A 24909-nucleotide genomic window follows, 5' to 3' on the forward strand; every position below is an offset into this window, starting at 1 on the left:
TGTTTTATTCAATTGAATAATTGCCTAAATAGACAGATGGTAAATAAAGAATGGATAATATGTTTCGACATCATAATTAACAATATTAATAAATTTTCAACATTAGTTTTATTTAATTTATTTTTTATTTAACTATTTGAAATTGAATGCAAATATATAGTAAAATTTCCAAAACTGACTAAAATTGATAATATATTCAAAGCGTTTATAATTTTTTGATTTAATATAACTTTTAACTCTAGATGGCGGTAATCATTCATGGTGAAATAAAATTAGGTGGAAAACAGAACTCGACTCTAAGAGATAACGCCATCTAGCAGGCAGTAGCAAAACAATATTCATTACCACGCAGTTCGTTTCAAATCCAAAGTCCATTATGCGACATCTAGCGGTAGCTTATGAATATTACAAAATGCGTAAGCGCCCTCTAGGTGTCAATACATTCGTAGAGCGGTGTTAGCGCCACCTCAAGTTGAAACAGAATATGATTGCATATCAAATTAAACGTAGCTATAAATTGAAATTCATGAATTATTATTATATATATATTTTATGCGAGACTCACAATGCACCATGCAATGCTGAACCCCTTACCACTAGGGCAGTTTCGCTAATTGCGGCTGCGTTCAACTTGGCGTAAAATTAATTAAATTTACGGCGAGTTTTGCACCTCGAGTCGCACTAATTAGTGGCTAACGGTAATTTGTTTGAGTTGTTGCCGCTGCTTGAGCAAACGAAATGCGCGGCGTGTGTTTGTCAACGTGCCACGGCAGCTGATTGGCCAGAAGGAGCTGTCGCAAGAAGTTCCCTTAATTAGGAAGCGTTTAACGTTTCGCGCGCTCTTGACTTTTGTCAAGTCTACAACCCCCGCCAGCACTGCTCATAATATTTAGGGCTCCTTCAACCACCCACACTGCGGCAAGTCGGATATAAATAATTAAAAATTAAATGGAGAACAATAAAAAAGAAGTTTTGCTCGGTTTGTTCGCTTGCTTTTTTATGGGAAAACTTTGAATTAGCTGAAGGGAAAGTGAAAGAGAAATTGAATAAAGGTAGAAAAAAGCATCGGAAAAGAATTTCTTAATATAAATTGATGTTATGGAATCTATTTGAAACTGAAGGAAATAACCAAGTTTGCAAAATGCTCCCAGCTATCGCCTTACGTACATTCATTGCTTATATTCAACTTTCTCTTGTAAGGTCATATCCGGTAACTTAGCAAATGGGGCTTCTTCAGGAGCTTCAATGGGTACTATGGAATAGAAAGACATATGTGAAATGCCCCAACTAGACCCTAAGGCTTCGCTCGGTATTAGCCCTTGGTCGAACAGCCGCGACTAGCTCACTCAGTAGTTAATCATGTATTGGAATCGAGCTAATTGGTTTTGTTGTATTTTGTTTTTGTTTTTGTATTTTAATATTGTATATGTGTAGAATTTAAATACATTTAAATTTATGCTATGCACTTCGTTCAGCGTTTAAAACATAAAAAATTGCACCGCTCGTTGTTCTGCCTTTCGTGAGAATCCTCCAGCACCTGCTCCTGTTCCTTGCTGCTGTAGCTAGCTCCTGTTTCTCCTCCTCGTTCTCCCTCTCCTTCTGCATCTGCTTGTGTTTGCTGTGCAGCTGCTCTTCGTTTTAACAAAGCTTATGATTAATTTACAATTCGAGGCTTAACTGTAAAGTTGGCTACGTTTAACTTTAATCTCGCATTTCCTAAGTCATAGACAAGTTTAGCTCCTCGCTACCATTGGACGATGGTGGTCAGAAGATGACCGTCAGCGGTCGACGAAAATCAGAGGCGCCTCCAGCGCCGCCCCCACCACCAGCTGCCACTCCGGCGCCCACTCCAACGCCGGCGGCGGCACTGGCCAACTGGCCGCCATACTGCTGAGCATATTGATGGGCGTAGTCCAAGCCCACATCGCTGGGCGAGTGCAGATGCGGCTTGGCCTCCTGGCCACCCGCGTCCAGCTGGGGCGTGGCGTCGCGCTCGTCCAGCCCGCTGCTGCTGTTGTTGTTGTGCGAACTGCCGCCAGCACTGCCAGCACCGCCACCACTTGCACCGCCTGCTCCACTGCTGGCCATGAGCAGCTGGTGCTGCTGCTGCTGCTGCTGCTGTTGATGCTGCTGCTGCTGTTGTTGTTGGTGCTGCTGCTGCTGATGATGCGCCGCCGCGTGCTGCTGGGCGCCGTAGATCTTGGAAATGTCAAAGGCATAGTTGGCACGATCCTGATACATTTTCGAGTCGAAGTAGGCCTTGGTCAGCACACTGGGGTCCAGGTAGGCGCTGTAAGCACTCGCCTGGCTGCCCGCCGCTGCCGCTGCTGCATTACTCAGATATGAGCTGCGCTCCAATGCGGCGAATTTGTCCATCTGCCCGGAGAGTGTGGCCTGAAAAGAAGCCAGAATAATAGATTAAATATATCTGGCAAGCTTTAGATGACGGCTGCTGCCAAGTCTGCAGTGAATGCTCCGCCACGAGCAGCTTACTGACTCGCATTTCTTCTCGACTCAAGTTAATTTAAACTTTCAACTGCCAATTTGATTTCAGATTAGCAAATCGTGTAATGATATGACAAACAGGCAAGAATATTGTCGTCGGGTATGTCCGACAGCATAATACTAGTTCTCTGCTAGACTCCTCGCTCAGCAATATAAAGACTTTCCTAGGGAATACAGCGACAGAGTGAGAGCGAGGGAGGGTTACAAGAAGAGAAAGAGAGAGAGCAAGTAAAAAAGCCTGGCTCAGCGCGGCGTCGTCATCCTTCTAAATACACTTTAACAAAATACTACATACTTTGATATCCCATTTTTAATGAGTATAAAAATACAATAATCAAACTCTTGTGTGAAAAACAAAACGGTTCAGGTAACAAGAGCGAGAGGGAGAAGGAGAGGGAACTGTCCCTCTTAGTGTAGCTTGATAACTTCGCTAATATCAATTTACCTAATATAGGATATTATTAATCTCTATTTGAATACACGTAATATGCTCTGATTTATAAGAAAGGACCTGTTTGTCGCTAATGGGGGTAGGGCAGGGGTGTGAGTCGTAACCCCTGGTTAGTGCAAATTGCTTAACACTTTTGCGGCTTTATTTGACCAACTAATTGTGGATGCGAGATGAACAACCCCACACGGCAAGTAAACAGAAAAACACGTCTCAGTTTAATGTTATTTGATTTGCAATACGTTTCTCATTGCAACACCAGTTGTTGCTGTGCTTCGGGGTTCGGTTCAGGTCGTCGTCGACTTGATCTGGGAACGGGACTTGGCCTGGAACTGGGTACTCGGTTCTGGGTTCTGGGTTCTGGGTTCTGGTGAACGGGTGCGCAATGTTAAGTGCGTCAGGGGTTGTTTTGCTTCATATCCGTTTTGTTTTGAGTGGTTGAATCGAGGGGTTGCTCCCCGTTCGCAGAGCACTTTGCTCTGGGCTATAATTATGTTGTTAACACATCATCATCACCATCATCATCACCAGCAACAACATCAGCGCCAACAGACCCGGATCCCTTTCCATGTGTGTGTGTGTGTGTATGTGTGCGTGTGTGTTTGGGCCGAAAGCGTTTTGGATTACAATTTGATTTGATTTGATTTGCGCCCAATTGGGAATTAGTGAGGATTGGTAAATATTTTGATGCACGGCGATTTACGCGGAGTTGATGTTTGTATTTCGGTCGCTCTCAATTGGGCATTATTTCGTCAGTTAATTGATTTAGCTGGATGTGTTCAAGTGGTTTGAGCCTTGAGCCCGCTAAGGCTTCGGCTGGGGCAGGTGGCTAAACTGTCGCAAAGGCTGCTGTGCTGTTGTCATTGGGTGCATTGGGTACATTTCCGCAGTCAGCTGAGCAAACTCTGGGATCGATTGTAGGCAAGAGGCTGCTGGCATAGCCCCAGCCCCTCTGTGGCTCTGGAATGTTTCCAAACTTGGGCTTTGTGGCCGGCCGCACAATAGTGAGATGCAAAGGTGAGTTGTGGAATGAGTGAATGGCAGCTTGGCCGTCTCCTAATCCGCCCACTCGCATGCAATTTTCATGTACAGATTTCAGCTCGGGCAACGAGAACGCCTGCTGCCTGTAAAGTTGGTCTATTATCACAATGGGACGGCGTGGTAGAGGCATATTATTAACCAAGTAATGCTATTGTTGGCCAGTAATGCCCGGCTTTCAACACCCGCAACGCATGTTAAGCAGCCGCAGACATCAATCACAGCCTCAAATAGGCAGCCAAGAGCCCCGCTCCAACAATGCCAAGCAACAGTCATGACTTTTAATGGGTTGTTAATAAACACGCGGCCCATGGCTGTCCGGGCGAGGGCCTCAAGGAGAGCGAGAGCATCTCCCCAACAGGTCTGAGAAAAGGTCTGCGCAACGCCCTCAACGGCTGGCGGCTGCCCCAAGCCGTTGCTTCGGGTGCGTATTGCTACTGCTCCAAGGTTTAATTGCCAATTTTGTTAATTTTTCCCTTTTCTCGTGTTGCTCAGCTGGACCCTACAAAGGGTGCACCCATACCCCTACCCGTACCCCGTTGCTCAGGCCTCTGTAGCACCTGCCCGTTATTTGTTTGTTTTTGCGCTCGAGGCCTCGTTATCTCGGCGATCTCGGCTGCCCGGTGGCTAAATGTGCAATGACAACTTGTGGCAAATCCTTAGCATGACATGTCAGAACTCGACCAGGATCGAATCGTGATCAGGAAGCGTGTCGCGCTTAGTCACGGCCGCCTGTTTTCCGCCTTTTAAAGTGGGCGTCTGCCATGGGAGTTTGTAATTATGTTATTAAGGCGACCCGACCCGCGTACCGATCGATGTAATTGGACGCGCTACCGTTCAGCGTTTATTTTGTCCGTTGGCTGATGGACGGGCCAGGCACTTGAGCGCTTAACCCCCGCCCGACCCAGGCCCTGACCAGGGACCGGGCCTTGGAGTGCGGATCTGGAATACGCGGCCGACTAGGCCAGTACTCACCTGCGTTGTCGTTGGCGGCGACGTCTGCGTGAGATGGCTGCCCAGGTGATAGGCGGCCGCTGTGGGACCGGGAGCAAAGTAACCCGGCGAGATGCCTGCAAGTGAAACCAAACAAACTCAAGTGAGAGAAGGTAACAAGACAACATCGGCGGAGAAAAAGAAAAATAAGTTTACAATAATTATGACAATGGCTTCGGGTCTGTTGTGCGCTTAAAATAATTGCCACTCGAAATATTTTGCGCCCTTTGTTCGGCCTCGGCCAACTCTTTCATATATTTCGGAGCGAGTGCGCCTTGCCTCCACATAATTGTGCGCTGAATCAGCTATTTTGGGAGAGTTATCTCTGCATCTGATAGATGCCAAGCGCTGCTAACCAATTGCCCTAAACGGTAGTCGTCCGGCTGCCCTCTTGGCCTTTGTTGGTGGGGTCTCGATAATTACTGGCGCCGCTTATTGAAAATAAAATAAAACAATTAAATATATACATATACGAAACACACATCTCATTCATGGCGCTAGCCAAGCGAGTCTCCATATTGTTGGATGCTGTGGCAATTAAAATTGCTCCGCCAACAAAGCCGACAGCAGTTTTGTTCGCCTCAAGTAGCGACATTTCGACATCAATCGACTTGGCATCATCTCATCTTCATCTTCATCTTCATCTTCTCATCTTCATCTGCCATTATATATCATATAACAGCGGATTAGGTACTACACAAGGCCTTAACTGGTAGCTGCTATATGTCTTCTTCTTCTTCTATTATTATTATTATTATTAAATTAACATCACAATAAACACTGAAATCGTGTGTTAATATCGCAAAACAACTTTTTATTAAGGCCCGACCTAGGCACTGTTCAGGGACTTCTTGTAAGCCCGCAGAGAACTGATTTCTTTTAGAGCCAAGTTTGCTAGACTTGAGCCATGTTAATGGCTTGGCTTTTTCAAATCTGTTTACATTTCGCAATGTTAATAAATATCAAATAAATAATTTCGATTTCCTACAAAATAATACTATATTTAAGATTTTAATGCATTCTTTATATTATGTCTGACTATGAATCTTATGAATCGCATTATATAATTAAGAGTAAAATTTAAAATATTTATTTTTTATAGTATATTTAATTCATTATTGATTTTTAAGTATATATTTTAGTCTAGTACTATTCATGTCTTCCGCCATAGAAGTTGTTAAAGTTAATCCAGTAAATGACATTTATACAATGCTATTCTACTCCTCCAGCTGTTGCATGCCTCAGTTGGCATATGTGCTTCATATCCATATGCTATGTCCTTGTCTGACATTCTTTGGCCACAAATGGCCATCCTTGTTGCGCAAAGCCATTTTAGATAGTGCCGTGTGCATTGAAGTGAGACTTGAGCAAAGGCAAAGGCAATGGCAAGGCGAAAGCCTAATTCGGTTTATTTATTACGCATTTCCTAGTATTTTTATTATCATTTCCGTCGCGCATAAATCATCTGGATGGCATTGTCCTTAACACAGGGCCGCTGATCCCTGAGTCAATGCCCATGCCAATGCCAATGGCAACGCCAACGCACAAATTTGCTGCCACATCAGCAAAGTGGAGGCAAGAAAGTTGCGTTAAATTCGAGGTCCCAACCGGGTAAAAAAGACAAAAAACGTGACAAATGCTAATTTAAGTCCTCCAACCAAATCCAAAGACAACTACAGACCGAGCTGCCTGCCACCCCCGCCGGCCCACTGGTTAGGGAAATCATGAATGTTAACTTATGCTCATGCTCTGCCTACGTCTGTCCCCTCGTCCTGCCGTCTGTCGCGTCTATCGCGTCTGTCGTGTGTGTCTGTTCTGTCACTTGAATTGAGTTGTTAAGCCAGGATGATGACTTCACAGTTTGTCAGAGCATGCGAATGGGTGGTTCCGGTGGTTCTTAGTTGCCACCCCCCTCAGCTGCCTCGCCCCGCGCCCGACGCCATATTGTGCAGGTGGGGGGCATTGTGTGCCGCACAAACAAAACCCCAGCCGAGCCAGTCAACCGCTCGAGTGTGAGGATAGTTTGTCATATTTTCATTCAGTCCTCAGGTTCATTTATAGTGCTTCGCCTGGGTGGGACCCGGCCACATATCGTGCCACATTTGCATTTGTCTTGCGCCAAAGCTCATAAAACGCACCCTTCTACTTTGCATAGCGGGTACTTCGAGGGGTTTTCGGAATGGAACTTAATTGGTTTATTGATGGGACTGTTTGTGGCTCATAGATTGTTTTAGTTCCTTGAAATGTTTGCATTGAGTCTTCTATTTTATTCAAGTTTTCATTCAGCAGATTTTCAAATATTTCTCAAAATAGTCTAAACCATTTTAGGTATAGAAAAATGCTTCTTTTTCAATAACTATTTCCGTTTTACTGTTATCGACTTGAACAAATCGTTTAAATATGTAAATATTATACTTATTTATACAAATGTGATGAATATTTTTATTAGATCTTCTCCCAATCTGGGGTTCAGGATATATTTTGTTCGGGCAGCCCTTGAGTTTTGTCACTAACTTAGCCTTGTCTTTAACGGCCTACATATTATTATTAACAAGTAAGAAAGCTCTAGTCGAGACTGCTCGACTACGAGATCCCCTGAACCCCACAAGGATCTGATATTTCAATAATAATTAGCACACACACACGCACACACACACACACACACGCATACAAACAAACACACGCACACACACATACGCGCACATATACAGGCGATTGCGCTTGGGTTGCGCTGCAGTGTGGCAATAATAGGAGAACTTATTTGTTGAATAATTTAATTTCTAGACGTACGATCGTAATGAAACTTTCAGAACGTAATCATGATGTTTAAATGTATGTGTATACCGAAGCACAAGTCTCTAGTATTTGATATACGACTTTTACAAAGATGAGGGTGAGGGGGTGGATTTAGGGGTGGGGGGTAAATTTTAACAAAAACCGAAATTGTATAAAATTCATCTTAGTATACATTTTAAATTTGGAGACTCTAGCTTGAAAGATGTAGAAGATATAATGTTTAAACTGATCTTCGATAAGGTTTTTTATCGATAAAAAAGTATCGGAATGAGTTATCGTTTTTTAATGATAAACTCGATATGCGCGTGATAATTACGGACATTTTAAAAAAAAGTTGAAGTCTCTAGCTCTTATATCTTCTGAAATCGACGCGTTCATACATACGGACGGACGGACGGACGGACGGACGGACAGACAGACGGACAGGGCTAAATCGACTCAGCTTGTCGCCCTGATCAAGAATATATATACTTTGTGGGGTCTGCCACGCCTCCTTCTGCCTGTTACATACTTTTAACAAAATCATTATACCCTGATTTCCCATTTTCAATGGGTTCAGGGTATAAAAACTTAAATCTTAGCTTTTTCAAGTTTCCATCTTACCTGCACGTAACGCCTCCACTGGCACCGACGGGTATGGCATGGGATACGGGTAGCCGTCGCGTCTCAGAGCTTTGGGCTTGCGCCTGGGCCGATACTTGTAGTCGGGATGCTCCTTCATGTGCATAGCGCTGTGCAGAGGGAAAATGCCAAATGAAAAGGAGATTCACCCGAGCAGCAGGCTCTACTTACCGCAAACGCTTGGCTTCATCGATAAACGGACGTTTCTCTTCCTCGGTGAGCAGCTTCCATTCGGCACCTGCAATTGAGTTACAATATAATGATATAATAATAATAATAATAATACGATGTGAAGAGTCATTAATCCATTAGATACTTTGTGTGGGGCATTTGCAGCAGTTGTCAAAATATGGCAACACAATGAGCCGCATTCATGTCAGCCTGCTCCAGAAGTGGACGCACATCAACATAATTTCCTAACAGCCAAGCACACACACACACGCACACGCATGCACACACACACACATGCACATGGAGTATAAACTTGTCTTTTCTGTGGTAACAAGAAGGATATCAAATACGAAACAATGTTGTCGTCGTTTTCCTCCTCTGGCACTTCCTTTGCATCGCTCTATCTCTTTCTATTGTCGTTTGGCCATCTTCATCGTCTGTCCCTGTCTATGTGGCCACCATTGTTGCCAGTTTTGGCATTGTCGTTTGTCGTTTGTTGTTGTTGAAGTTGTTGTTGTTGCTGTCCTTGTTGTTGTTGTTGTCTCGTTGTTTGTCTCATTGCCTGTTTGTCAGCTCAGTCAGTCAGCTCCTCATGCCATTCAGGTTGGCTCAGACCGGCAGTGGCTGGTTAGAGAATGCTGCCGAGTCCTTGCACGATAATGGCCCGAAAACCAGCAGGTGGTTTGGGCCCGTTCGGGGGCGTGCTTTTGTGCCGCATTCTGTCTCGCTCTCCCGCCCCTAACATTTAGCCAGCGTTCCCTTTTGAGGGCGGCAAGTGAGTTTGTATTTTGTATTTGTGTTTGTATTTGTACCGTATGAATGTACCCACATATATATGTATGTATATGTATATAGTAGTACATGGCATATGCACGTGCCACACACTCATAAGTGGCAAGTGGCAAGTGGCATGGCAGGACCCTCCACTTGCTTATGTATGTGCTAGGTTGTCGCCTCTCATGCAGCTTGAGCCCTCACATTGTGTGCAGAAATTGCAAATGTTTTAAGTTAATGTAGAATGTTTTAATGACATGTGTCATAAGCCCGCCGATGATATCTTAAATGTGGCACAAACAGCACTTTGCTTATTTGTCTCAAGTGAGTTCGTATAAGTTTATATTTATATATATGTATATTGCTGTGTGTTTTATTTATATAAAAATTTATACACGAATTGCTGGCTTAAAATCATCTTTAAATGAATTGTATTTAATTTATTTCGCAAGCCATGATCAGGACAACGACAGAGGACTTGAGCTCTACTCGTTCGCCTGCCACCAGCACAAAACTGAAACTCAAATGTTATACAGTGGAATCGCAATAATTCGTATGGCAAGAGAGCTTTATTTTAAATGAACTACACGAGTTCTCCATTTATGAAGATTTTTATTTGACAAGGCTTTATTACATATTTGTAGAATACTCTTGAATATATTCTTCTAAAATGCTTTTCAATTCATATTTATTTAAATTGTTTATTTAATTTTGCATTATATAGCGATATAAGAGTCTGTAGAACATATATCTAGTGCAACTGAACAAAACCTTTTACGATATAATCAATTTTATGAATGGGACTGCAATTCTTTCAAATTATTGACATTCTGCTCTTATCAGAATAAATTTTGTCGACTCGACTATTATTCTTGGATAAGGAGTAAGCAGTCTATCAGGTACACATATTCCATTTTTCTTACGAAACATTCCATTGCTAAATAAGTGTGTGAGCATGTGTAAAAGTCTTTAAACTCAAGTGTAGATAAGCTTTAATTATTAAAATTATGGCAGTTGTAAGGCTCCAAAGTGAATTAATCCACTTAGAAATATATATCATGTATTCCATATCAACATATAAGGAATTGCGCCAAAGCTCCTTTTTATGACTGTCAATGCAGCTACTGTTCTAGTTATAATGTTTATTTCCCTGCTTATCCTTAATGCTTATCCTTGCGCAATTCCATTCTAGGTAATCGTTCTCATTGTTCAGATTGTAAGGGAAATGCCTAACAAAAGAAATGGACTTGAGGGAAAAGTCCTTAATTAGTTGTAACGTATAATTTTAGTAGCCGTAAGGAGCACACACACTAACACACTCACACTGTCACACAAATTGCATTGTTGAGGCGACACAATACTAATGAGAAGCTATCCATAGGACGGGGTTGACTGGGTTAAGAAGCAACGACTGTCAGCCCCACACACACACACGCGCACTCGAATAGACACACACACACACCCACAAAAGCTGAGGTAGTTGAACAAAAACTATAACAATAAACGGAGCACAAAAGCACAATTGTGCCAAGAGACTAGACATGTGCCCACACTCACGCCCCCGCCCCCGGCCACATTCATGTGCAGGTCTGCACGCCCCCTCAATGCAAAGGCGGTGGCACTCATAAAGCAAGTAGCTGCCCCACAACTGGCAGCTGCTGCTAAAATACTAATTTATAGATACATTGACAGGCCGTCCAAGTGGCAATTGGGCATCAAATGCGCAACTTGGCTCCTGTGCACGACACCTTGTGGAGCATTTGGCTGGGGCGCTGCCTTCCAGACAATTCACATAATAATAAACAAGACGCAACAGAACGGGAGAGAGGCGAAGTGAGACAATGTGAGATAGAGAATGAGAGGGAGAGAGAGAGAGACAATGGGAGTGGGGCAGTATCTACAAGTTGTGCAGTTGTATAAACTAAGGAGGGCGCACTGCTGAGTTGACATGCCACAAAAGGATGACAATTGGACAATGTCTATGTTTGCCCGCTGCCGTCTGGCGCCTCCCCTGTGCTGGGCCGGAGCTGCTGCTGGAGCTGCAACTGGAGCCGGTTGAGTGGCCGGCTTAATAATTGATATGAAAAACAAGTACAAGTTGCACATGACAGTTGCCAAGATGTGAGATGACGATGGCTGCCAGTTGAGCTGGCTCAAGCATAATTAACAAGTTTTTCCCCAGCCAAAAGACAGCCCAAGGAAACACTGGAAAATGCCGGCTGCTAACCACAGAGCAAATATTTAACGGACGTCGGCTCCAGTTGCAGTTTGTAGTTCACACAGTTTACAATTGGGGCTGCGAGTAACCTTAGCTCTGCCTCTCTAGAACAGAGTGCTGGCAGTGGGGGCTGAGGCTACTTTTGGGACAGTTCTCGGGGCTAACTGAGGCCAGCATTCACACATCACACAATTGGGCCACTTATGGGATTATGGAGTCTGTCCGTGAACTATTTGGGGTTTCTGTTTACTCTGAGCTCTGAGCGTGGCTCCCACTCGACCGTTTGCTCCCATCTGAACTCATCGTTTGACCAGAGATTATACTGTTTACACAGCAATTGGACGTTGTCAAGCACCGGAAAAGCGGAAAAACTGACCCTTGTTTCATGAGAAGCCAAAGGGGAGAATGAAGCACAGCTCACGGTGAATGCTTTGTGAATGTTGGACATATTTAAATCGTGTAGTATGACTGTAATATATGAGTGTAATATATTTACAGACAATTAAGATGATGACATTATGTCATATTACAATAGCTCAACAACTAAGCAGCTAGCTAAGGGGCAGATATTAATATTTTAATTGTGAGTGGATATGACTGAATAATAAAAATATTATAAATAATATACGCTGTAAATACATGTAGTATAATAAATTATGGAAGATTCTGTCTGTCAATTATATGTATATATAGAATATAAGTGAGTGCAGAAGAAGCCTCCATTCAGATTCATTCAAACAGATCTTTTTAATTTATAATTATTATATGTTAATTTTTTTTTTTTTATTATTACTTTTCCATAAACCTAAATACTAATATTTTCGATTTCCTTTAAAGGATGAAGCTGTCTTTTACTAAATATTCTACTGATTGACACTCTCTACTTTGCTTTCCTCTCGTGTCGTATAGTAATGTCTCCATATGAAAGCTTAGTGTGGACGTACACTACTCCTTATATGTTATCATCCTCAACCAAGATATTCAGATCAACTCACAGTGCGCGCAATTCGAGCATGATTGCAATAAATAAGAACAAAGTGAATAGCAGCAAATGGACGTCGATCCTTTTGCAAGGATCTGTTTTCCTGTTGCCCTTTCTCGGTAGTTCCTCTTGTTTTTGCAGTTGGGCTCTCTTTATTGTCGGCTAGAACGCCCCAAGGGCTTTCCTTTCATAATTATACAACTGTTTAATTTTTATGGTGCCCGTTTCGATTGAGCGTGTTGTAATTAAGTCGAAGTCTTTCCATCCATCGACCGTCTCACACACCTGTCAATTGCCATGCCGACCTTCGGGCCCAGCTCCGCTCTGCTCGTTGCCTTTTACCCCAATTGCAAACTAATCAATTGTTTGCGCTTTATTGTGCAACAAAAGGACTTGGTGGGCGGGGCAAAAGGCTTGAGAGCTCGACCTTTTGTGTTGGCAGCGCAATGCAAAGTCGCAATCGAATCCGAGTCGAAGTCTTTGCCATTGTTCGAGACCCGTCAGTCAGCGAGTCAGTCAGTCAGTTAGTCAGGCAGGCTAACATCCATCTCTCTGGGGGCTTTGTTTAACAATATTTAATATTCCCGCTGGAGCCGGGTAGAGTTTTGATTAAAAAAAATAATAATAATAAAAAGGAAAGGAAAAATGAAGGCGATTGCCGATTGCCGATTCGACAGGTTTTTCAATTATTTTCAAAACAATTTTCCATTCAGCACAAGGAGAAATAAAAGAGAGCGACTGCCATTTTGTTGCTGTCGCTTGCCACTGTTTGTTCTTGTTGTTGTTGTTGTTGTTGTTGTTATTGTTGCCATTGCCCATTGTTTGTTTTGTTGTTAATTCAAATTTCCAGACAGTAATTAATGACAGTTACAATTTCAATTAAGCCCAAGCGCGCGCGAGCTCAGTAAAAAAAAAAATGCTTTCTATAACACATATTTTTTTATTTTATTTTATTTTATTCGCATTTGCTGTTGTTGTTTTTGTTTCGCCTTTTGTTTTGCATAATAAAATAAATGGCAACGCCGACGGCGACGGCGACGCCGACGTCTGAAGAGCTCTCCAGAGTTGCCAGTCGCCAGCTGGCAGTTACCGTTAGTCGACGCTCAACGCTCTTCGCCAGTGCCTTTTGCATTGTGCTTATATATGTATATGTGTGTGTGTGTGTGTGTATGTGCTTTGAGAAAAAAGTAGCTTTCGCGCCGCCATTTTTTGTGGCGCCTTTGTTGCTGCCACAGTTTTTTGTTAGCCGCCTTTTCTCTGCGCAATTTTTCATAATGAGCCATTTTTTGCTGAATTCATTTTATTTCATTTAATTGAATGCCAGGGCGAACTTTTCAAGTGCAAAACTTTGTCATTTGTGTAAATGTGGCAAATGGTTTATTTACATTTTATTATTGACGGAGTTGCCACATTGTTGCAGCACTTGCAGCTCAACTTGGCTGCGGCTCTGCTTTAAACCGTGCGACTTGGCTCTGCAGCAACTGTCAAACCCATCAAGGCTCGTCTCATTTCGTTTCGTTCCTTTTCTATTTCCTCGTTATCTTAAGCGAGTTACCTACATACATCTTGAGCCCCCCGCTCGGGCCCACTCCGCTCAAGGACTACAATGGCGAACGGCGTCTTTTTCGTGTGCCCTGCTCAAAAAATCGAGAGAACTCAACAAAGGCTGCAACTGACAGCAAATATTACACAGAACTGTCAATTGACATAATGGATTTGCCAAAATACAATAATAACAACAACAACAACAACGACAACAACGACAAAAAGGTGAAATGAAATGGGAACAAAAGCTCACGCCTTCCCACAAAATCTCAGCCCACCCAAAAAAAAACTCAAGTTTGTTCTCGAGTGTATATTGTGTTTAAATTGTCGTTGTTGTTGTTGTTGTTGTTGTCGTACATCGATTTTCATATATTGGTTTCGGCCTGCTACTTGAACTTTGCCCGTAAAGCGTTTGCAGCCAGTTGCCTGATTAAGAAATGCCTTTAAAGTCTATGCATGGAGAGCAAAAACACACAGCATGAATCAGCTGGAGCAACCCTTATTGGGTTGGCTGAAACAACAATTGGCAATAAGGTAGTTGAACTTTAGATTACATTCTTAAATAATATATGTTTAATTGAAAATAAAAAATTAGATATACATATATATTTTAACATTTTTAAAATGAAGACAAAATTATCTTTCAATAAGAAAACATTTAGCGTGGTGTTCCCTCATCGATAACGGGTTCCTTATCTATTATTATATTATGCAAATAATATTTTAGTAAATTCTTTAATAGAAATCGAAATAATATTGCAATTAGCAAACATTAGACGAGGTATTCTCTAGTCGATAATTGTTGTATTACGTTGTGGCCCATCTGCTGCCCCCATTCAAGTGCAGCGAGTTCGCCTTTTGTTGCTGTTGTTGTTGTTGTCGCGCTCAACTGCACTGCAAGTGAGTCGCGTTTAATTTGCATTGTTTTTGCTTAAACAAAGGTAAAAAAGAAAAAGTCATTTTACAAGTGCTTCAGTGGCGGAAGCTCGTTGGATGAGGTGAAATGGAAGTGGGAGTGGGTGGCGGCAGAGCTAGCCCCCCGTCGAGTTTGATTAAAAAATTGCACAAAATGGCTGCCCCATAGACTCGGTGGCAGCAACATTTGGCTCGTTATCGACGGCGGGAGGCAGCGCTGTTATCGCTGTTATGACAGTATTTTCCGTGGGCCCGATTGGTGCAAGGCAAGAAGGCAGCTACGCCAAGACCCTAGACTCATCCAATATGCATGAGCTGGCCGAAAAGGTAGCTGCGTCGCCTGCCCATTGTTATGCTAAGGATCTCTGCTGTCACTTGCCACGTGCCCTGCCTGGGCCGCTGTCTGCTCGGGCTGCGTGTGTGATTGAAATTGAATTTGATGCGAATTGAAAACCAAAACCTAGAGGCCCAGATAAGATTCGTTGTTTGTGCGTGGGATTAGCCGTTGCCGCCGCCGCCCCACTAGAAATAAACTACTTAACTTTGCAACTAGTTAAGCGGCGAGACAATGCAGCAGGACGCAGGAGGCAGGAGTCGGTAGATAGGAGGAAGGGGGCAGAAGGCAAGCGGCGATGATTTGGCAGAGTCTCACTTGGTGGGTGTGCGTGTGTTTGTGTGTGTGTGTGTGTAGGCAACCCTTCTCTGAATCATATACGAGCATAATCAACAGCTTCCTTGGCTCGATCTGCTCTTCCTGCCATTGTTTGACAGCCGCTTGTCAGTTTTGACAGTTGCGTTGAGTGCGCGCAACGGACGAGTTTTTGGTTTGTCATTGTCATAAACCGAAATTCGGAGTGGGTGGCAGTCAGGCAATGGCAAGGGCAAGAGCCCGGGTATACCAGTTGGTATTACGTTGATTAGTTTAAGTTGCATAAGTAAGCTGGAGAAAGAGATTGTGAGCGAAGGGGCGGAGTGGCGGAGTGAGCGTGAGTGGGCGCGAGAGATTGGCAGGTCGTGTGCCGCCTCTTAATTTAGTTTTGTGTGAGATTCTTTCATTGTTTTCAGATTACAAACATACTACGAGTGCTTGCACAGAAAGCCACGGCGCTTACCCATTGTGGTTCATTAAAAAAAAAGGAAACAGAAAGAAAGAGGAAGAGATTAAAGCGCATACAGTCTGAAAACAATTTGGATTCCAGCTGAGCTGTTTGCGTGCTCTTGAGCCATTCAATTCAGCTCTCGGCTCAGCTAATAACTGAAGTGGAGAGTTCTGCTTCTCCGGCAGAGTTTATGGAACTTATGGGCATACAATCATATACTAGGTAAATATTAGCACTCACCCAGCCTCTTGGATATCTCCGAGTTGTGCATTTTGGGATTGTCCTGGGCTATTTTGCGACGCTGCAAGCGTGACCAGACCATAAAAGCGTTCATTGGACGTTTGATGTGCTCCTCGTTCTGGCGCTTCGTTGTGTTCTGTATCATCAGGCTGAAGAAGACATCGCTGTGAATGGATGAAGGAGAAGCCGTTAGCGACAACAGTTAACGAGATTGGGGGCAACGTCCACCCACCTGGCGCTGCTGCCGCTGTTCATGAGACTGCCCATATTCTGGTGCAGGTTGCTGATGGGCGACGCCTGCGAATTGTGGTGCAGGTGGGCGGCGGCGGCGGCGGCCATTACGCTGTTCGATGTGCTGGACGTGGACGTGTAGTGGACCGGAGCACTCGAGCTGTGACCCGCGCCCGCGGACAGATGCGGGCCGATGCCGTTGCTGTGGGACTGGTGCGTCTGCGTCTGCGACTGGCTGTGTATGGAGCCCGCCCCGGAGCTGGTCGCCTGGCTGTGGTGCGAGGCTGTGGAATGTGGCTGCTGCTGCTGCTGCTGAGCCGCCGCTGCCTGGTTGTGCTGGTGCAGCTGCGAGTGCTGCGAGCTCAGGTGATGAGCGGCCGCTGCGGCTGCCGCCGAGTGATGCAGATGCGGATGCAAGCTCAGAGCCGAGGATCCGTTGCCGCCGTTGGGCGAGCCGCCGCCGCTGCTGTTGCTGTTGCACTGGTGGTGCTGGTGCTGCTGCTGGCCCAGCTGACCCAGCGACAGTTGCTGGCTGTGATGGTGGGCGTGGCTGTGGGCGTGACTATGTTCACTCGAATGCTGTTGTTGCTGCTGCTGCTGCTGTTGCTGCTGTTGCTGCTGCTGATGGTGCTGTATTAGTTGGCCCAGATGCGTGCCGCTGCTGGAGCTCACCGAGCTCAAATGACTCTGCAGTGGATGTGCGAGCGATAATCCAGAGAGCGACAAGTGCGTGGATAAGCGTTCCATCATTTTCTAGACGGAGCTGCAGTCGAATTGCTGCTGGCTCTTGGCCGGATCTCTGTGGTTGCTGGAGTGGCTCTAATGGTCTCAGTGGCTAAGGTGCTTTGCAGAGTAGAGGTCAGGCTGTTGATTGGGTTGAGATGTGGTTGGTTAAAGAGTATTAATTTAAAATTCGTAATTAAAGCAGCTCTGCCTCGTTCTTCTTCTTTTGTTAATCAATTAACTAATTGATTTGGGCTTTTAAAAGTGTGTCGCCTGTCGCCCGTACCCCAAATGGCTTAGCCCCAGGCCGTGCCCCCGCCACTGCAGTGTAAAGTGAAAACAATGCCGGCGGTCGCCACCTCAACTCGAGAAACCTTTTCGCTCGAGCCCTTTGTGTGCGCCCAAATGTCAACCCTTGGGGAGGACGGGCTGCACACGCCGGCGACGGCGCACCGTCCAGAAACATACTGGATACGTCCTGTTCATTATGCATCTGGGCACTTGAAAGCCATTTCTTTTCATTCGAAAGACTTCAGCCCGCTGGCTGGGAACAGGCACAGGCCCAGGCACAGGTCGCCGGGTCATTGGACGTTGATAGGTTTCAAATCTGAGTAAAGACTCAGCCATTCACATGTGCGTGCATTATAATCGGGATTTATGTGGTCCACTTGATGCCCATACCGAACGAGAGTGTGTGGGTCGCTCGCATTAATGTGTTAAATACACACCACCAATACACTCGCACAAGCATATGTTTTGTAGTGGCAAAAGGGTTCCCGGTTCATGGTCAAGAAGCTGCGTCCGGCTAAACGCTTTCAATTTGCTTAATGGTGCAGTGACGATGGCGACGCTTCGATTCTGGACTACAATCGAGCTGGGCGTGCGGAAGACATTCGAGTAAATGGAGCCGCACAACACATAACCCATAACTGGGCGACCGTCCGTCCGCATCATGGCGATGCTCTTTAGCGTGCATAATGCTCGACAAATGTGTCATTCGCACTGCATATTTGCATAGATGAGGAGGGCAGATGCGAGAGGTATGTGGCAGTGCGGGGGCTTCGAGGGGTATGTTTCCTAACCAGAGCTTTCACAAATTTAAAGTGTATACACAGGCAAATATCTGAGATTCGTATTTCTCTCTTTATTTGCCAAAGTACTTATGGTTATACCTTGAGTATCCAACCCTTTCAGCAGAAGTTAATTTAAATTCTTATAACCTTGGTAGCATACGCAGAATTGAACATTAAAGGGGAGAGTAAGGATATGGAACTTTAGACCTACAGCGAATTTAATACAATTTAGCTGTATAGATCTGGGACTGAATAAAAAGAAGAAGAGACTGAGATAAGATTGTTCTTACACACATTGTTATTCTATCTTTTGATACGATTTATTTCTACAGATGGTTCTAAGTGTACCCAATAATAAATAGGATGTCAAATTGTGATGGACATTAAAATATAATTATTATATCGTTTTTCCCATACTTCCGATTACAATAAGAAGGCCATTCGAATATCTGATCTGTTTCTGTCTTTGCAGTCTGAGTCAATTTTATAAAATAAATATTGTAATTATTATTTTCTTATTTCAGCTGACTTCTGTGCGTTCTCCCACGGCTTACCCGTATCACCGTTATCCTGACCGTCTGCCCATTTCGGGCACATAATTCTCTTGTACCCTACGACAACTGCGACATCTGCACTGCTTCCGGGCATTATCCACTTGGTGTTAAAGTAAAAATTGCCCAGGCATGCGAATTAAGCATGAAATTTATTAAATGCAAAAAAGAAAAAAATATATAAAGGTGGAAAAAGGAAAGGGTTTGGCAACCTGCTGGACGCTGGGGGGTGAGGGAAGCGCATATTTTTGTAATCCTTATGGAGTGCAAACAAATTTCTGTGTTGTCAACCTGGTGTGGAATGCTGTGAGGTTGCCAGCAACTGCTGCTGCTGCTGCCAAAAGTGGTGCATGCTTGGAGTAGCTGCTGGAGTGCACCACAGGCTACCGCCGGCACACCGGTTGCACCACCAGCTGTGCACAAATTGCACTCCAGATATTTTTATTTGCTGTGAATATCATCGGCCATGCTACCAGAGATAGCCGCAGCCAGCCCTTCCAGCCAAAGCCAGAGCCAAAGCCCTAATGCTCCCACACATTAGTTGGCTAACGGAAAACCATTTGACTTATAAAAGTTGTCTAACAAATTATCAATCAATGTGGAAGGCGTGGGACGAGGTCGAGGCTCTTCTGTGCCAGTTGATAGACCCTCCAGCTGAATGAAGTGCTCTGTTTTTATCTCTCTTGCGCTAATCCAGTAACACCAGTAAAAGCGTTAATAGATATCGGCCAAGTTATTTATGGGCAATGCAACGGCTGCCTTCGTCTACGCTTTTCTCTTTGTTATGCAAATCTCTGGCGGCGATTCCTCGGCGCAGTAGGAGTAAATTACCACGCCGATCACATAAGCAAATATTAATGCCACGCAATCGAGAGCTCGAGTGGGGCATCTCGACTATCAAGGCAACTGAACTGATGTGCAGGTAAAAGCGAATATCTTTCAGAGCTTATTTTGAACAAGAATGCCAACTGCGTTTTACAGGGTATCACCGAGCTGAGCAAGTGCGCAAGTGTTGAAAATTTCCTACTTGTTTCCACAATGACCGGAATGGTTACCTGTGCTACCCGTTGTCGAGACTTGCAGACTGAATGACTGCAACTGGGCAGCCAGACAGCCGGGAAGCCGGGCAGCTGGGCAACTGGGCAGCCGGCCAGTCAGGCAGTCAGACAGTTTGGGGTCCCTGTCTTGCTTCTCGTTCATTTGTTCATCCGTTTGTTGCAGTGTCAAACAAGAATTATGATCGGCTTAGCCACATGCTGAGCCTGCGCAGAGGCCCAGAGGCAGCTCCAGCCACAGCTCTCTGAAGTGGCAGTTAGGCTCAAGAACCAAGAACCAAGAACCAAAAACCAAGAAGCCAGAATCAAGAATCAAGAGTCAAGAGAATTGAGAATCGAAAATCGAGAATCAAGAATCTCAATTCAATACAGGTAGAACTTTAAGTGTCTCCACTTTGTGTTGAAATGTATCGTTCCGCTTCTACTTATGCTGAGAGTCGTCTCTGTTGTTCCAATCCCTTATTCATCCATTCCCCATTCCCCATTCCCCATTTCCCAGTTCCATTCCCACTCCCCATTGAAAAGTGTCTCTTGGGCACACGCTGTGATTGTGATCCGTAGCCCTAAGCCGCTGGGGCCCCCTAATGTTTGTAATTAAGAACTTTCACACTCGCAACAATCGCATCGTAAATGTATCTCTTGGTTTAGTGTCAAGTTCCTCTCCGCGGCGAGGGCACAGCTCCAGAGAACCTATGCGAATGCGAATATGGTTATTAATTAGAATGCCAAGCTGGTGAGCCCGGTTTCTGTTGTGAGAAGTGCGAATATCCATAGTTGGACTTAACATCTACAGATATAGATACATAAATGTATACGCTTATTAACATCTGGACCTCTATTTGGCTTCGTGTGTACACACATTTAGATTCCTATTGTTTTCCGAGACGCAAAATGTGCGACTAACAAAAACTCTATTTGTACAATTGTATTTGGTCTTCCGATCAGAATTTCGCAGTTGTGCTTGCCATCCCATCCACGAGTAAGTAGTTCAACTTAGTCTAGACTCCGGACGTATCTCATTTGGAAGTCACATCACTAAATTGTTTATTTGTTCATTAAAACCTAGTGTATTTAGCGAATGACGTTATTTCAAAAGTAAATTGATCTCTTTCAGGGGCTGGGAACTTGCTGAGGAGAGGTTCTTGAAATGGAATAGATTATTGTGTAATCCAACTTTTAAGAGGGCTAATAGAGAAAGTATACACTCTATTCGGAATATTCTTTGACTCTTATCAAATTATTGGATTACCATTTTATTTGAATTCGCTTTGTAATATCATATACAACGAAAATTGAGTAAATATTTGTATAGCTTGCGCTGCCATCTTAAGCTTAGTCCATTCTTTTTCAATTGGTTTCCGCTAATATCGTTTATTCCCACATTCCACACCTTCTTAACGAAGACAAACCATAAAAGCCATGAAGGATGTGATTATTGAGAGAGAAAAAACTGAAAGCAAGAGTTTCAGACACGAGCGAAACGAACCCATAAAGATTCCGACAATAATGATTCGGCATAAACTGAATGATTAACCAAACATTCAAATACTTGCCCAAAAAAAGCGATGAAAAAAAATCAAGTTTTGTATAGCCAAAAAATTGTAGCATTGAATTTTGTAGTTTTTTATTTTTCTGTACTTTCAAGTTTTGATGGCTTTATTTACAGATTGGGCTTTGGGAGGGACAAACTAAACGATCTCGGTAGGAGAATCTATAAGTTTATATGGGTTTTAATAGCTTATGAGTTTGATTTTCTCAAAAAAGTATAAAACATATTTTACTTATAATAAGTTTCCATATAAGTAATTTTTGCGACTCACCTTGAGTGTCGCTGCATTGCCTTGGTATTTAGTGTGCAGAGATTGGAATCGAATATAGTATAACGGCGTATATTCTATATAGTACCTACAGACTTGTTGTTGGCTTAAATACTATAGCGTTCGGTTGGCTTAAAGACCGTCCCGTTCGAGTTTACGTCTAATTTATGCGCGACTTTTACGAGCCGAGCCAAAACGGAGCTGAAGTCTGAGCCGTTGCATATGATTTGTATTTATGTTTGTTTTGCACATTACATGTTAAATATATCACTAGTTTATGTTTATTTAAGTTTGTTTATTTGTTTATGCGGGCATCTCCTCCATTCATTTGTTTATTCATTCAGTTCGGGAATGAGGCTCTCGCTGTTGTTGTTTAACATCGAAGTATTTAAGTAGCTTATGCTTAGAGGATTTCACGATTTTATGGGCTATATGAGCGAGTGTTGTTCCTGTAGTTGTTGTTGTTGTTGTATTTGTGTTTGTATTGTTGTTTGTTTTGTTGAGCACTTTGCATGCAGGCTTTTGTTGTCGTTTTGTATGCCCAATTGGAAACTGGGGCGTTGTCGCAACATTTGGTATTTTACAGCACTGAAAACGTAATGATTTTGTTTGCAATTGATATAGATTTATTTATTGGTCAGTTAAAAGTGCCTGAACCGTCGCTTGGGCGTTTCGTTAACTTGGTGCAACTTGCAACTTGCAACTGGCAACAATAAAATTCTGCTCTTAGTCACAAAACGTTATTTTCCGGTCTGTTGTTGCTCTAGTTGCTGTAGTTGTTGTTGTTGTTTAACTATGGATTACAAGTAAGGCCGTCGCTGCTGGCTGATATTGAGATTGCTATTGCTATTGCTGCTGTTGCTGTTGCGACTTCTAAGCGCTGCCTTTGGGTTGGCGGCTATTCAACGGATACGTTCCGACGCGTAACTAAAAACTTGGCGCGCGCTCTCACACGAGCCGCAGACGAACGAGCCGCACGGACTTGTCATTTTTGGGGGGTTGGCTGCAGCGACAGCGACAGAGGCCAGAAAAACAGCAAAACACACACACACATACACACATGGACAGTGGGGAGCCAGAAGCTTTGCCATGCAAACTTTTAGTTGCTCACTCAGAGTTTTTGGCTCTCTCGCGTCACACACTCTCAACACACCAATACGAACGTAAACTGGTTAACAGCAGCAGCGTTTTATTGGTTTATTTGTTTGAGTTCGCTTTGATTAATAAGTTTTCTGATGACAATTTGTAACATGTGAAAACCCGCTCACGTTGTCGCATAACTGAAACATAAGTAAAATTTGTGGGCATGCAAATGAGTGGCCTATATGACATGTATGTATGTGGCTCTCTCAGTGTCTGGCTGTGTGTGTGTGTGTGTGTGTGAGAAAGGCAGCGCAGCCAACGATACCAAAGTCACAAAACGGTCTGCCGCGGCCAGGTGCAGGTGACACTTGAGCCAAGAAAAAAACAGCAAAGAAATACGACGCTTAAAAAGTAAAAAGAGCACCGCTCAGCTGTGCTGGGCCATGGAGAGAACGACAGAACGACAGAGAGAGAGAGAGAGAGAGAGCGAGAGCGATAGGCAGTGTGAAGCGAGTGCTAGCCCGAGAGCGAATGAACCAGAGAGAGCGCCAATTGAGCGCCACGCACAGCAGGTGTTGCCCTTGCCTGTGCGAGCGAGACGACGATAGTGCCGAGGCTCGCCATCGTTGTCGTCGATTGCTGCCTGTCTCTGTGCTGGTGGGCGTTTCCAATTGTAACTGGCTCTGCCACTGCGAGCTGCCGTCGCCAACTGCTGCTGCCGCTGCCGCGGCTTCTGGTTGGGGGAAGCCTTCTACATGGCTGGGAGTCGAATGGGAGTCGCGTCGCCTGCCAGTTTCTTTTTATTTTCCTCTTTTTTTGTATAGTATATTTGTTTATTTAACGCATTTACTTAGCGCTTGCAACTATCGAAAGCAAAATCAACTAATCTTAATGGACACTTTTCGAGCTGATGCTGACATGTTTGGTCTGCTGCCCTTTTTCCTTTTCCTTTTTCTTTTCGTTTTCAGTTTATTTTTTATGTTATTTATTTATTTTTTTTTCGGCTAATCTACGCTTTAATATGCAACGCTCGAGTCCTTGGCTGGAATATCAGCTGCCTTTGGCGTAGTCGCCGTATTTCATATTCATGCAGCGCTTTGTTCTATTAATTTCCTTGGTGTCCTGTTGCCCATGACAACTGCAGTGACTGCAACGGCAACGGCAGCGACTGCGACTGAGACTGCGACTGCGACAGCGACAGCTCCATTTGTCGCCATTGTTTTTAGAGCTCTATGATTGTGTACAAATATGTGTGTGTGTGTGTGTGTGTGTGTGTGTGTGTGTGTGTGTGTGTGTGTGTGTGTGTGTGTGTGTGTGTGTGTGTGTGTGTGTGTGTGTGTGTGTGTGTGTGTGTGTGTGTGTGTGTGTGTGTGTGTGTGTGTGTGTGTGTGTGTGTGTGTGTGTGTGTGTGTAGGTGTGTGGATGTTGTGCATGTGTATGCGTGTTTTTGTGCTGCGCAGGTGTTTGCTTTTGTTTTGTGGGGCGGTTTTTTAGCGCTGATTTTGATTTAGCTCAACTGCCTCGACGCGACGCGACTCGCCTCGCCTCGCCTCGCTGTTGGGCTTCATTTTAATTAACAACGAACTAATGACAACTGCACACAAACTCAGCGCAATGCTCTAATTCTTATTCTAATTTAATTTGACTCTAATGACTTGAGCTGCTCTTCCACTTCAGCCAAGACACTAAAGGGGTTAGAGCTGGGACTGGGTTGGCGACTGGGGGTTGGTGTAGGCGGGGCTGGCAGTTACCTCTACTTGTTACCTTCTTCGCCAATTGTCAGTCAACAATTGCAAGTTCTGAACAATAGCGCACATTTTTCCAGCTCTCTTTTCACCAACTAACTGACTGACTGACTGACTGATGACTGATGACTGTGCCACTCGCCTAGCGAGGGGAGTTCCATTAGTATTCGTTGTGGACGTGGATTTCAGAAAACAGAAAAATCATTTTTACAGGAATACCAATAAAAAAAAAGGTACAAATCTGTTTACAATTATTAGTTAATAAGTTTATAAACTGCCCTCCAT

General features: G+C 44.0%; 1 protein-coding gene across 1 annotated transcript; it reads right to left on the bottom strand.

Annotated features, from left to right (window-relative positions):
- Positions 1-1383: 1383 nt before the first annotated feature.
- Sox21b (SRY-box transcription factor sox21b) lies at positions 1384-23086 on the bottom strand. Its single transcript, XM_018100740.3, has 7 exons — positions 21800-23086; positions 16579-17441; positions 16347-16510; positions 8573-8639; positions 8384-8511; positions 4967-5061; positions 1384-2394 (listed from the first exon to the last, which is right to left on the bottom strand). Exons 2-7 carry the CDS (start codon positions 17325-17327, stop codon positions 1765-1767), a joined length of 1833 nt encoding a protein of 610 aa, XP_017956229.1. The 5' UTR covers positions 17328-17441; positions 21800-23086; the 3' UTR covers positions 1384-1764.
- Between the last annotated feature and the right edge of the window lie 1823 nt (positions 23087-24909).

The sequence above is a fragment of the Drosophila navojoa genome, chromosome 4 (assembly GCF_054131105.1).
Source record: "Drosophila navojoa isolate 15081-1374.11 chromosome 4, UAZ_NAV_1.0, whole genome shotgun sequence".
Classification (NCBI taxonomy): Eukaryota; Metazoa; Arthropoda; class Insecta; order Diptera; family Drosophilidae; genus Drosophila; species Drosophila navojoa.

Excerpts from the sequence above, each read along its gene's own strand:
- Sox21b (XM_018100740.3), bottom strand. The coding sequence starts at position 17,327 with ATGATGGAACGCTTATCCACGCACTTGTCGCTCTCTGGATTATCGCTC. Across the intron at positions 8,640-16,346 it reads GGAGATATCCAAGAGGCTGG|GTGCCGAATGGAAGCTGCTC; the intron begins GTGAGTGCTAAT and ends ACTCAATTGCAG. Across the intron at positions 5,062-8,383 it reads AGTGGAGGCGTTACGTGCAG|GCATCTCGCCGGGTTACTTT; the intron begins GTAAGATGGAAA and ends TTTCACTTGCAG.